The following is a 13,552-nucleotide window of genomic DNA, read 5'->3' on the forward strand; positions in this document are numbered from 1 at the left end:
AAAAATTTTTAAAAAGGGTGCAATTGCAGGGTCACAGGGTAGCTCTATTTTTAAAAGATACAGATGTAGTGAAAAGAAGGGCCATCTGTACCCCAAAGTTCATAGCAGCAATGGCCACACTCGCCAAACCATGGAAAGAGCCAAGATGCCCTTCAACAGATGAATGGATAAGGAAGATGTGGTCCATATACACTATGGAGTATTATGCCTCCATCAGAAAGGATGAATACCCAACTTTTGTAGCAACATGGACGGGACTGGAGGAGATTATGCTGAGTGAAATAAGTCAAGCAGAGAGGGTCAATTATCATATGGTTTCACTACTTGTAGAGTATAAGGAATAACACAGAGAACATTGGGAGTTGGAGAGGAGAAGTGAGTTGGGGGAAATCGGAGGGGGAGACAAACCATGAGAGGCTGTGGATTCTGAGAAACAGAGGGTTTTGGACGGTGCGGGGGTTGGTTGAACCTGGTGGTGGGTATTAAGGAGGGCATGTATTGCATGGAGCACTGGGTGTGGTGCATAAACAATGAATCTTGGAATACTGAAAAAAAAATTAAATTAAATTAAAAAAAATTTCTAAAGAATAAAAATAGAACCTTCATAGCAAAGAATATAGTATCTCTGATATTATGAAATACCATGCAAGCATTTCCTCCTTTGGAATGAGGCTGGAGAGATTTTATTTTGTAATTAGTGAAGTTAGGGGCATTTCTGATATGTTTATTTAGTGACATTTCTAACTATACCACTTAACCATCATTTTATTTTTTTAAAGATTTTATTTATTTATTTGTGTGTGTGTGAGAGAGAGTGCACAAGTGCACAAGCTGAGGGAGTGGCAGGCAGAAGGAGAAGCAGGCTCCCTGCTGAGCAAGGAGCCGGAAAGGGGACTTGATCTCAGGATCCTGGGATCATGACCTGAGCCGAGGCAGATCCTTCACTGACTTAGCCACCCAGGCACACCTTATTTATTTATTTTTTTAAAGATTTTAGTTTTCTTAAGTAATCTCTAAACCCATCATGGGTTTCGAACCTACAACCCCAAGACCCAGAGTCGCTCGCTCTACCAACCAGGCACCCCTTAACCATCATTTTAAACATCTATTTTTAACATTGGTATAAGAATTCCCACACTGAAATCCTTAATCTGTTCTCTTGGTAACTTAATATGTACTTGATAATACTGCTTACATAATTTACCTGCTTAGTGAAATATTTAGCCTATAAATATTTAATTTAGATTAAATTATAAAAAAATTCTGGGTTAATGGCATTCAAATTAATGTAAGTGTTCTACATTTCTTGTCCTGTAGGTGACAATTTGAGGTTAACTTTAATTCCTCTCATTTTACTAAGCCAACTTTTAAAACCTTTTCTGTAAAGGCCAGATAGTAAATATTTTGGGGTTTGCAGGCCACATGCTGTCTCTGTTGCATAGTCTTCTCTTTCTCTTCTTTTCTCTTTTATAGCCTTCTAAGAGTGTAAAAATCATTCTTAACTCATAGGCTGTATAAAGACAGACCATGGGCAGGATTCGATCCATGAGCCATAAACTAAATATAAATGTAAGCAGATGGTTTATGAACACTTACAGAAGAAGGTTCATATGGGTGTCCATAATTGCTCAGACCTCATTACCCCGTTTGCTCTATAACTGTAGGGTCCTTTTCTATCTGTATCTTGTCCATAAAATTAGAAAATGGAAAACGCATAGAAGATATTTAATGCTAGAGATGGGCTGGGGCCCTACAGACTTACAGAACTGTAGAATTTTATTGATAGAAGAAATGGTCACGATTATCTAATTTGAACCCATATTTATTTTGAGATAACTTAACTAAAAAGTCATAATAAATGACTAACTTACAAATACTGGAGGGATAACAGGCCTTCAAATGAGTCCTTATGTAATTCAGTCAAAGAATTTTCACTGAGAATTCTGAAAAATGAAAAGGTTATTTCTGCATCAAAATGCAAAATAACTACAACTATTTACTACCTAGGACTAACTTCCATATGGGAGGGAAACCTGGGAAATGGTGCTCCCTAAATATATTAATTCTTGTTTAATTTAGGAGTACTGATCTCTGCTCTGTTTCCATTCAAATCCTTCTTTTCATGTACTCCTTTGTGTCCATCTCTCTCCATCTCTCTCTCTTTCTCTCTCTCTCTCTCTCTCTCTCTCTCACACACACACACACACACACACGCACACACACACACACACACACACCCCTATCCACTCTTTGTACCACAATGCATATTTAATGCCTCCTCTCTGGATCACAAAGTCTCTGCTAGAACCCAGCTCTGGGTCCCAACAACACACTGGCAGAACTGCCATTTCCTCTTCTCTTTTCCCAAATTCTCTTCGGAAGCCCCATACACAGCTATAGCAGTGTGGTAGAGAAAGCCATTCAACTTTTTCCCCCCAACTAAAAAATGTTTTTCAGAACTACAAAAATGTGCATTAAAAAATGTTCAGTTTAATAATACCAACAAATACCCACATAGCACCATTCTTATCAAGAAAGTGCTACCAGAATCCCAGGAGACCCCAGTGTGCCCCTGCTAATCCCAACCTGCTCTCGGATTCTCCAGAAGTCACCACTGACTCTAATAAGAATTTCCTGGCTTTTTGGTGTGTTTATTTATTTATTTTTAAAGATTTATTTATTAATTTGAAAGAGAGAGAGAGGGAGGGACAGAGGGAGAGGGAGAGAGAGAATCTCCATCAGACTCCCCACTGAGCGTGGAGCCCTGTCCCATGACCCTGAGATCATGACCTGAGCCCAAGTCAAGGGTTGGAATGCTTAGGCAACTGAGCCACCCTGGAACCCCTAATTTCCTTGCTTTTTCAATGTAGCTTTACCTATCATATGCAGCTGTAAACAACATAACTTGGTTTTGTTTCTTCTTGAACTCTAACTCTATGTAAATGGAATCATATTATATGTATTATTTTCTATGTTGCTTCTCTCACCCAATATTCTGTTGTTAATTCATTATATTGTTGCACGTAGCTGAACCTGGTTCATTTCAATGCCTAGTATTCATGTCTTGCTACATGTGGCTACTATATACTTGGGAGTGACTAGTGTGACTGAGGAGCTCAATTTTTAATTTAATTTCAATTATTTTAAAACTTAAATTTAAAAAAATCTAATACTCAACAGTTATTAGAAAATGTTTAAATATGTTTGCAACAATGTGGGTATGTGATGTTACTTTTTAAACTGTAAATTTTATGAAATCTAAATACAGATCAAGTATTTCTGATAAAAAAAATAGCAACTGAATTGAGATTTCGAAGAGTTAGTATGGAAAAAAGAACATAAACTCCCTCATTAATAATTTTTACACTGACTACATGCAGGAATGATGATACTTTGGATATTGTGAAGGCAGTTTAAATGTAGACTATCTTATTAATAACATATATAATGATTACATGTTGAAATGATAATACTTTGGCTATATGAGCTAAACAAAATATATTAACATTTATGTCATCTCTGTCTTTTTACTTTTAATTTTTAAGTGGCTACCAGAAAATTTGAGATGACTTATGTGGCTTACATTATATTTCAAATGAATAGTATTCCATTTTATGACTATACTACACTTTATATATTCATTCTACTGTTGGTGGATACTAGATTTTTCTAGTTTTTAGTTATTACAAACAATGCTGTTTTGAACATTCTTGTACTTGTGCATAAGTTTCTCTAGGATTTAACAGGGGCACAAAATTGTTTTCCTAAGAGGCTGTGCTATTTCAAGTTGGCAGATTGAAACATGCCAAATCTCTACACTTCCAACCTCCACCAAAGTCCCTAAGAATGACAGAAAACATAAATTAAAAAATCCACAACCTTAGCTCAAGGACACAGGGATAGTTCCAAAAACACTCCCTTACTAGAAATGCCCTGGAGTGACCCACAGGGTGGTTAGTTGGGATCACGTGGGAGGAGCAGGGGCAGCACATCAACCCCTCATCCTTCCTCCATGGACCAGGTGACAAAAGGTGTCTTCTTCCAGCTAGGAGCAATTGGTGTCAGGAAGAAGTCAGGGTCCCAGAACCCTGGAGGAAGGGAATGTCCTCTCTGACTCACCACTAGAATGACCTCCCACCTCCTCTTCCTTAATTCTTAGGGGAATCCATCACAGAAAAACAAGCCCCAGCAGTTCATTTCACCTCTTCCCTAGTGCCAGAAAACAGAAGCGGTAGAATCTCAACTACAAAATAAATTGCACTCAGGAATGACTACACAGTGTGAGAAAGCCATCCATTAAGGACAGAAAACAAAAACAAACAGAAGAGTTCAAAGCCAATGAATCCAAGTTAACGGGGAAAGCCCAGGAGAATTTTAGAATGGCATAATTAATATCCTCAGACAGATGTAAACAGCACATCCATTAAAAAAGAACCAACTCAAGATTATATGAATGAAAAGGGTTATCATTAATAAAAAACTCAGTCTATGAGCAGCAGAAATGGTAGTTGAATAATAAATTAGAAAATAGAGATTTCTAGCTGGCTAATGATTTTTTATCAGTACTTGAAATTTTATCTATTTATTATATTTACATATTTGTTTTTATATTATATATTTGTAAACCCCTCAAGAACTGGGATATTTGGTCGATTTTGTTCTTAAGCCTCTATCCCAAGCATGTAAAACAGTTCTTGGCACATAGTAGATGCTCGTAAATATTTGTTGAATGAATTCAGAAAGTGACAGCTATCAATTTGCAAACATACTAAACCTTTATTTAAAACAAATTATCCATTTGTTATCACTTATGAGGATAAGTACAACTTTATAGGATAATAAATGTCTTTCTCCACCCCCACCCCTCAATCTCAATCTTTTGCAACAAGAACCTTTTGAGAATTTCATAATAGTTATGGACCTTTTCCCTAAAAAACTGCACTTTCTTGAATATGTCCAAAGGTGTGCACATGATTTCAATTTGTGGATCATCCCTTTAGGATACAGGTCTGTGAGGAGAGTGGATTGAACTTGGAGGGCCAAACTTGGGATGGATGATAAAATGATATATCATATATTTGTCATAAATATCTCAGAATGTCATTTATTCTCACCACTACCTTGAAGTTATAATAGTTATTAGACCTACCACTATATCTTGTTTTTAATGTGTTAACAGATTAGTGATCCACAGTTAGGAACCTCTGCCTTACAAGGTACAACCCTCAAGCTGAATTAGAAATCTGTAAATCTTACCAGATTCATGTTCTAGTAATTAATTCCCAAATACATCCTTTTTAAAAATTAATTTTTAAATTTCTACTTATTTTTTAAAAATATATTATATATATATATATTCACATGGCTCAAAATTCCAAAGGTATATAGTACACAATTCAAAATTTTTCTGCTATTCTGTCCCTTAGCCTACTCATCCTCCCCCTCCACTCCCTACAGAAAACTAACATTATTTGTTTATCGCGCTGAATTACTTTCAGTTTTCTTACATGTTGGGGAAATAAAATCTCCAAGCCAGACACTATCATGGGGAAACATAAACCATACATAGTATTTAAGAAATTCATAAAATAAAATAAAATTGCTTGGTTCTAGCACTTCTCTCTTACTAATAAGATAGCAGACTAAGGGTGGGGGATTTACTTTAGGGGAATCATAATCCCTATTTTTAGATTACTATGACTACTATGTCTTTTATTACTAATTTAGTAGTCATTTTTAACTTATCTACTCAAGTTGAACTACTGATACGACACACAAGCTGTGATGAAAAATGCCAGTTAATTGCTTTGCGTGTAATATTTTTTCCAAAATCATTTGTATCCACATTGACTTTTTCTACAAATCAATTAAAAAGAGATAACAAAAAAATTGGCAAAGGACAGAAAATTCAGACACGAAATACAAATGTTCAGTAAACAAAGAGATATAGTAAATTTACAAGTAATCAGAAAACTTCAAATTCAGCTGAGACCCCCTTTATTCACTCATCAGATCAGCCAAGAAGTGGAGAATATCCCCTGGTGGAGGAGTGTGAGGATGTGAATCCTGTCACAGTCTATGGGTTGGAGTGTAAGTCGGCACAATTTTTTTGAGGGCCATTAAAATTGTACATCTACATTGTCTTCATACCAATGATTCCATTTCTAGATATGTATTCTACAGAAATCCCCACCCATGTACACAGAGATGCATGGATGAGGCAGATCACAGCAGCAATGCAAGTGACAAGAAAACTGGACACAGTCTAAACATCCATCAGTAGGGGAAATTATTAAATTGTAATACATTCATAGTACGGAATATTATGCAGGAATTCACATGAATGGGGTAACCCCCTATGTACTAGAAGAAAAGAAATCTAAGACCTACCATGGAGAAAAAGAATTGAGTTATAGGATGTTACTGTTTATGTAAAAGGAAAGAAGGAAGGAAGGAAGGAGTGAATGGAGGAACGGAGGGAGGGTGGAAGGAAAGGAGAGAGAGAGAGAAAGAAGGAACGAAGGAAGGAAGGAAGGAAGGAAGGAAGGAAGGAAAAGAAAGAAAGAAAAGAAAAAGAAAGAAGTCACACAACAAACCTGTTTTGCTGTCTATAAATATGTGTGCAGACAAATGCATGGAAAAAGGTCTGGAAAGGATATATACTAAATCCAGACTAGTGGCTATTTTGGCTGTGGGAGATCAAAACACAAGGAGGATGTTCACTATATGTATTCTTTCATTTTTATATATTGAGAATGTCATCATGTATTCCTTGCATAATGAAAAATAAGTTTAGATTGGCTCTAATTTTAAAGAGAGCCTGCCAAATTTAATTTTTAAGATAAACATAGAATTGGAATCAATAGAGGTTGATTTGGGATAAGGAGGGGGAAATACCTTTCCTCAGAGCTACTGGCTTCAAAATTCTGGACCAAGAAGGATCGTAGAATGCAGTTAAGTTTTTTGTATTGTATTTGGAGAGAATATACTCACAGTTTCTCAGCCCATCGATATGCCTTCCATATATTTTCATCAATGTAAGAAATAGAATTTCCTTGGAAATTTCTGTGAAGAAACACAGTTCAGATCCTTGAATAGGTAGGAAAAGAATGAACAGAATAAGTAAAAGAAGCATTGGCAACCTTGTGGGGAATATTCATATGCAGAAAACACCAGCTTTCTAATTTCCACAGCTATCAGCATGCCACTTCGCACAATTAATAAAGAGACGATGTGAGGCTGCTGGCACAAACAAGCCATCTCCCTAGAACCTGAACTTCCTATCTGTCCAATTTCTTGGACAGATAATGCCAGTTAATGACTTTGAATATAAGTATTTTTTCCAAAATCACTTATGTGTCTGAAATAGCTCCTTCTGTAAATCAGTGAGAAAATGATAAGTCAACAGAAACATGGCAAAAATGTATCATTATCAGCAAACAGAGGTAAAGAAATCCTAAGTCAGGCAACACCAAAGCTTTGGCTCAGTGTACTCTGTTGAAACCTCTCCAGCTGTTAGAAGGATAAGGGAAGTTAGAAATTAGAGGAACTAGGGGCACCTGGCTGGCTCAGTGGGTTAAAGCCTCTGCCTTCGGCTCAGGTCATGATCCCAGGGTCCTGGGATCGAGCCCTGCGTCGGGCTCTCTGCTCAGCGGGGAGCCTGCTTCTTCCTCTCTCTCTGCCTGCCTTTCTGCCTACTTGTGATCTCTGTCTGTCAAATAAATAAATAAATCTTTAAAAAAAAAAAGAAATTAGAGGAACTAATACGGAGAGGTTTCTTAGAGATACTGCATAGGGAAAGGCAATAAACCACTGAGCAAGGAAGAAAAAGTATTACCTTGTTAGGGGAAACTGCAAAGGAACGGAATAGGAGGGAAGGACACACACCAAAATGGTAACAGGAGTTATCTTACGGGTGGTAGGGAGGCTGGGGTGGGGTTTTCACATTTTATCCTATTCGCTTGTAACATTAAAAACAAAAACAAAACAAAACAAAACAGAACAAAAACAACAGTGAGAATGTATCCAAGGATTGCATGTGTTAAAAAGAAGCTATGAAATGCCTGAGACTCAGTTTCAACCACTAACTCTTATGTATGACTTTGAATCTTTACCTTTAGCTTTGTCTTCTTTCCTCAGCAACAACTTAGCTATTCAGTTTATATACACATTTTTTTTTCAGGGAAGTCAGAAATAAGGCAAATGTTTTGATGGTACCCATCTGCCCATCTGCCTGGTGGCCACTTTCAGCCTACCAGAAGCCTTCTGGTTGCTTTATGTTCCCTGATAAAAATGCTTAAAGCTGAACTTACCTCCCTCAAACTGGCTCTCCCTCCCAATTGCTGTTTCCACCTGTTCTACTGCCATCAGTCAGCTCATCCAGGACAGAAACTTCGAGAGTCATATTTCATTGTTCTTTCCTGGACACACCCTACTCGCTATTCTCATCAGTTACTCAGTCTTCTCGCTTTTTCCTTTGCGGTGCTCTCAGGATTTTCTTTCTACTCCTATCACAGCCACTCTCATCCAGCTCCTTGTCACTTTACTCCGGGCTTTTGCTAGAGCATTCTATCTGGTCTCCCTAGATCAAGATTTCCTCTCTAGATCGTTCTACATAGGGAATCAAAAACAATCCTCTTCTTTTAATGTTATGTATCTCTTGCTAGAACATTTTCATGGCTCTTTATATCTCAGAGTGTAACTTTCAAACCCCTGTAACTGATAGTCAAGGGTTTTCATAATCTATCTTTCACTGCTTCCTAATTTTTAATTCCTGATCATTCTTGCAGCCATGACTTCACCTAGACTATACTTCCTATTTTTGCTCTATTTAACAAATCATAGCCACTCTTTAAGTCTCAGCTAAAGTTTTAGCTTATTCATGCAGCTTTCCCTCACTTCCACACTCCATTGATTACAGTTTCTGGTGAAATACAGCACCTATGGTCTGTACTTAATCATAGGTCACCTCCCTTTCTATGCCTATTTCTTTTCTTCCCACTTATCATTTCATGTTCTAAAGACAATGTCATACTTGTATGGCTCCCACAGTACTGAGTCCTAGGCTGGGCACAAAATAGGTTCTGTATATAGAAGGCCGGGGACAAAGATGAGTTTTGAACATAACTGAGGAGTCAAATAATAATAGCCAACACTCATATATATGCTAGGCACCGATATAAGTGTTTTATATATATTAACTCACCTAAATCTCAAAATAATCCCACAAGGTGTTAACACTAATAATCCCCATTTTACAGGAAAGGAAACTGAGTCAAAAGCTCTTAAGTGACAGACCTTGGCTCAAACCCAGGCACTCTAGTTCCAGAATCTTACTCTTAACCACTTTGTTGTATCACCACCAAGGAGATGGAGAGAGGAGCATTTTGCTATAAAGAGGATGGAGCAAAAATGGGAGAGTAGAGGTTAAGGAATGAAATGATGGGGATAAAAAACTGGATAAGGAGAAAGAATAAGGACAACTGCAAGTAAAAGATTGGAGAAGCGGGAATGATAGCAAACAGCAAAATGAAGACAAGGGATAGTTGACAAAGAAAAGGTAAAAACAGAAAGTCAGCGTGGGTGGGGAAGATGAGGAAGGCCCTGGAAGACCTCGAAGAAAAGGCTGCCATGTCAAGCAGGAGGCAGAGAACAAATGAAAAAAGGCAATTCTTACAAGGTGGTGAAGGTGCCGTTGTAGGTGTTGGGCTCTGGCACAGGTACTCTGCGGAGTCTCTGCTTTGGGCTGAAACCAGTACATGACAGCGTCTCATCTTTGCAGGTACAGAGCTTACATATGTTGATGTTCATGGTAGCATTCTCTTCTGGTTGCTCAGTTAAAGCTGTGCGTGCCTTTTCTGGGGTGTATTTTACAAAATGCACCACTGAATGTTGGGTCGTTGGGGGAAAAACTGTCTCAGATGACTCTGGTTGCGGACTTACAGTAATTTCCAGGTCCATAGGTAGAACTGTGGTTTCAGTCAGTTTTGGGTGTTGACTCTGAACATGTTCTGGATGTGCAAGTGTCACCTCATGGTCCTTTGGAGGAGGAGTTGTAGTCTTCTTCGTGGTTGTAGAATGTTCAGCCTCTGTAATAGGTTCTGGAGTAATGGTAGGCCCCAAGTCCTCATGATGAAATGTAACCCTGGGTGACACTGGATGCTGACCTTGATCCTTACTTGGAGTTGGAGTTGTCACCTCCTGATGGAACGGATATTGAATTACAACCTCCTTAGGTAGCTCTGGAGGCTGAGTTGGGGTCTCTTGCGTGGTTGGAGAAGGTTCAACCTCCATATTGGATCCTGCAGTTACAGTAATTTCCAGGTCCATTGGTGGAACTGTGACTTCAGTCAGGTTTGGATGTTGACTCTGAACCTGTTCTGGATGTGCAAGTGTCACCTCAAGGTCCTTTGGAGAAGGTGTAGTCTTCTTCGTGGTTGTCGAATGTTCAGCCTCTGTAATAGGTTCTGGAGTAATGGTAAGCCCCAATTCCTCATGCTGAAATGTGACGCTGGGTGAAACTGGATGCTGACCTTGACCCTTACTTGGAGTTGGAGCTGTTGCTTCCTGATGGAATGGATATTGAACTACAACCTCCTTAGGTAGCTCTGGAGGCTGAGTTGGGGTCTCTTGCGTGGTTGGAGAACTTTCAGTCTCTGTAGTATGTTCTGTAGTTATGGTAAGACCCAGGTCCAAAGGTTTAACTGTGACTTTATTTAAGGTTGGAAACTGAACCTGAATCTGCTCTGACCGTGGAAATGTCACCTCAAGGTCCTTTGAAGGAGTTGTAGTCTGCTGCTGCTGCACTGTTGTAGACTGTTTAACCTCTGTAGTAGATTCTGGAGTTATGGTAAGCTCCAGGTCCAAAGGTTGAACTGTCACATTTGATGACCACAGTTGCTTAGCTTGATCCTGACGTGGTGTTGGAACCACTGCCTCTTGATACATGGGAGGTTGAGATACAAGTTCTTTAGGTGGCTCTGGAGGCTGATCTGGGGTCTCACGCATGGCTGAAGAAGGTTCAACCTCCATAATAGATTCTGGACTTGCAGTGAGTTCCAGGTCCAGAGGTTTAACTGTGACTTTATTTAAGGTTGGACGGTGAGACTGAACCTGCTCTGAATGTGCAAATGTCACCTCAAGGTCTTTTGGAGGAGCTGTAGTCTTTTTAAGGGTTGTAGAATGTTGAACCTCTGTAGTGGGTTCTGGACTTACAGTAAGTTCCAGGTCCAAAGGTTGAACTGTTACATTGGGTGATGATGGATGTTGAGCTTGATCCTGACCTGGTGTTGGAACAGTCTCCTCCTTATATACTGGAGGTTGAGCTACGACAACCTCCTTAGGTTTCTCTGGAGGCTGAACTGGGATCTCCTGCATAGGTACAGAAAGTTCAGTCTCCTTAGTGAATTCTGGAGTTATGGTAAGCCCCAGGTCCAAAGGTTGAACTGTGACTTCAGTCAAAGTTGGATGCTGAGCCTGAATCTGCTCTAGGTGTGCGAATGTCACTTCAAGGTCCTTTGGGGGAGCTGTAGTTTTCTTCGTGGTTGGAGAATGCTCAGCCTTTGTAGTGGGTTCTGGAGTTATGGTAAGCTCCAGGTCCAAAGGCCAAAATGTTACTTTGGGTAATAATAGATGTTGAGTTTGATCTTGGCCTTGAGTTGGAACTGTCACCTCTTGATACACTGGAGGCTGACCTACAACCTCCTTAGGCAGCTCTGAAGACTGATATGGGGTCTCCCGCACGGTTGGAGGTTCAACCTCTGTAGTGGGTTCAGTAAGCTCCAGGTCTAAAGGTTGAACAGTGACTTCAGTCAAATTTGGTTGCTGAGCCTGAACATGCTCTGGATGTGGAATTGTCACCGCGGGGTCCTCTGGAAGAGTTAGAGTCTGCTGGAGGGCCGTAGAATGCTTAGCCTCCGTAGTAGGCTCTGGAGTTATAGTAAGCTCCAGGTCAACAGGTTTAACAGTGGCACTGGGCAAGTGTGAATACTGAGCTTGATCTTGTCCTGGAGGTGGAACTATCACCTCCTTATGGACTGGAGGTTGTGCTACAACCTCCTTAGGTGGTTCTGGAGGCTGAACTTGAGCCTCCTGCTGGGTTGGAGAAGGTTCCACCTCCTTAAGGGGCTCTAGAGGTAGAGATGGGGCTTCTTGCAGGACTGGAGAGGATCCCACCTTCTCAGGAGACTGTGGAAGCTGAGAATGGGTCTCTTGAGAGACTGGAAAAGGTTCCACTTTGTCAGGGAGTTCTAAAGGATGAGCTGGGGCTTCCTGCCGGACTGGAGATGGTTCTACCTTCTCAGGAGGCTCCGGAGGCTGAGCTGGAGCCTCCGGCTGTGTGGGAGAAGGTTCCACCTCCTTAGGGGGTTGAGGAGATATAGCTGGGGCCGGCGGGGGGACAGGGGACTGAGCTGGGGCCTCCTGCTGGGTTGAAGAAGATTCTGCCTCATTAGGGGGCTCTGATGGTTGAGCTGGGGTTTCCTGCTGGACTGGAGATGGTTCTACCTTCTCAGGGGGCTCTGGAGGCTGAGCTGGGGCCTCCGGTTGTATGGGAGATGGTTCTACTTCCTTAGGGGACTCAGGAGATATAGCTGGGGCTTGCAGGGGGACAGGGGCCTGAGCTGGGGCCTCCTGCTGGGTTGAAGAAGATTCTGCCTCATTAGGGGGCTCTGAAGGTTGAGCTGGGGTTTCCTGCTGGACTGGAGATAGTTCTACCTTCTCAGGGGGCTCTGGAGGCTGAACTGGGGCCTCTGGCCGTGTGGGAGAAGGTTCCACTTCCTTAGGGGGCTCAGGAGATATAGCTGGGGCTTGCAGGGGGACAGGGGCCTGAGCTGGGGCCTCCGGTTGTATGGGAGATGGTTCTACTTCCTTAGGGGGCTCAGAAGATATAGCTGGGGCTTGCAGGGGCACAGGGGCCTGAGCTGGGGCCTCCTGCTGGGTTGAAGAAGATTCTGCTTCATTAGGGGGCTCCGCAGGCTGAGCTGGGGTTTCCTGCTGGATTGGAGATAGTTCTACCTTCTCAGGGGGCTCTGGAGGCTGAGCTGGAGCCTCTGGCCTTGTGGGAGAAGATTCCACTTCCTTAGGGGGCTCAAGAGTTATAGCTGGGGCCTGTGGGGTGACAGGGGACTGAGCTGGAGCCTCCTGCTGAGTTGGAGAAGATTCTGCCTCATTAGGGGGCTCTGAAGGCTGAGCTGGGGCCTCCGGCTGTGTGGGAGAAGGTTCTACCTCTTTAGGGGGCTCAGGAGATATAGCAGGGGCCTGTGGGGGGACAGGGGATTGAGCTGGGGCCTCCTGCTGGGTTGGAGAAGATTCTGCCTCATTAGGAGGCTCTGAAGGCTGAGCTGGGGCCTCCGGCTGTGTGGGAGAAGGTTCTACCTCCTTAGGGGGCTCAGGAGATATAGCTGGGGCCTGCGGGGGGACAGGGGACTGAGCTGGGGCCTCCTGCTGGGTTGGAGAAGGTTCTACCTCCTTAGGGGGCTCAGGGGATATAGCTGGGGCCTGTTGGTGAACTGGAGACTGAGCTAGGGCCTCCTTCTGGGTTGAAGATTCTGCC

At 41.5% G+C, this 13,552-nt stretch overlaps 1 protein-coding gene across 1 annotated transcript in view; it reads right to left on the reverse strand.

Moving 5' to 3' along the window:
- LOC308357198 (leucine-rich repeat-containing protein 37A2-like) overlaps positions 1 to 9,810 on the reverse strand; it is a gene marked incomplete at its 5' end in the record, with an annotated part of 48,786 nt that extends 38,976 nt beyond the window's left edge. Inside the window, 3 exons of the mRNA XM_080826666.1 lie at positions 1,872 to 1,943; positions 6,994 to 7,065; positions 9,677 to 9,810. Coding sequence (XP_080682792.1) covers positions 1,872 to 1,943; positions 6,994 to 7,065; positions 9,677 to 9,810 — 278 coding nt within the window. The remainder of the gene's footprint in view (positions 1 to 1,871; positions 1,944 to 6,993; positions 7,066 to 9,676) is intronic.
- Positions 9,811 to 13,552: the final 3,742 nt, after the last annotated feature.

Source organism: Martes martes (assembly GCF_963455335.1).
Source record: "Martes martes genome assembly, chromosome: 16".
Taxonomy (NCBI): Eukaryota; Metazoa; Chordata; class Mammalia; order Carnivora; family Mustelidae; genus Martes; species Martes martes.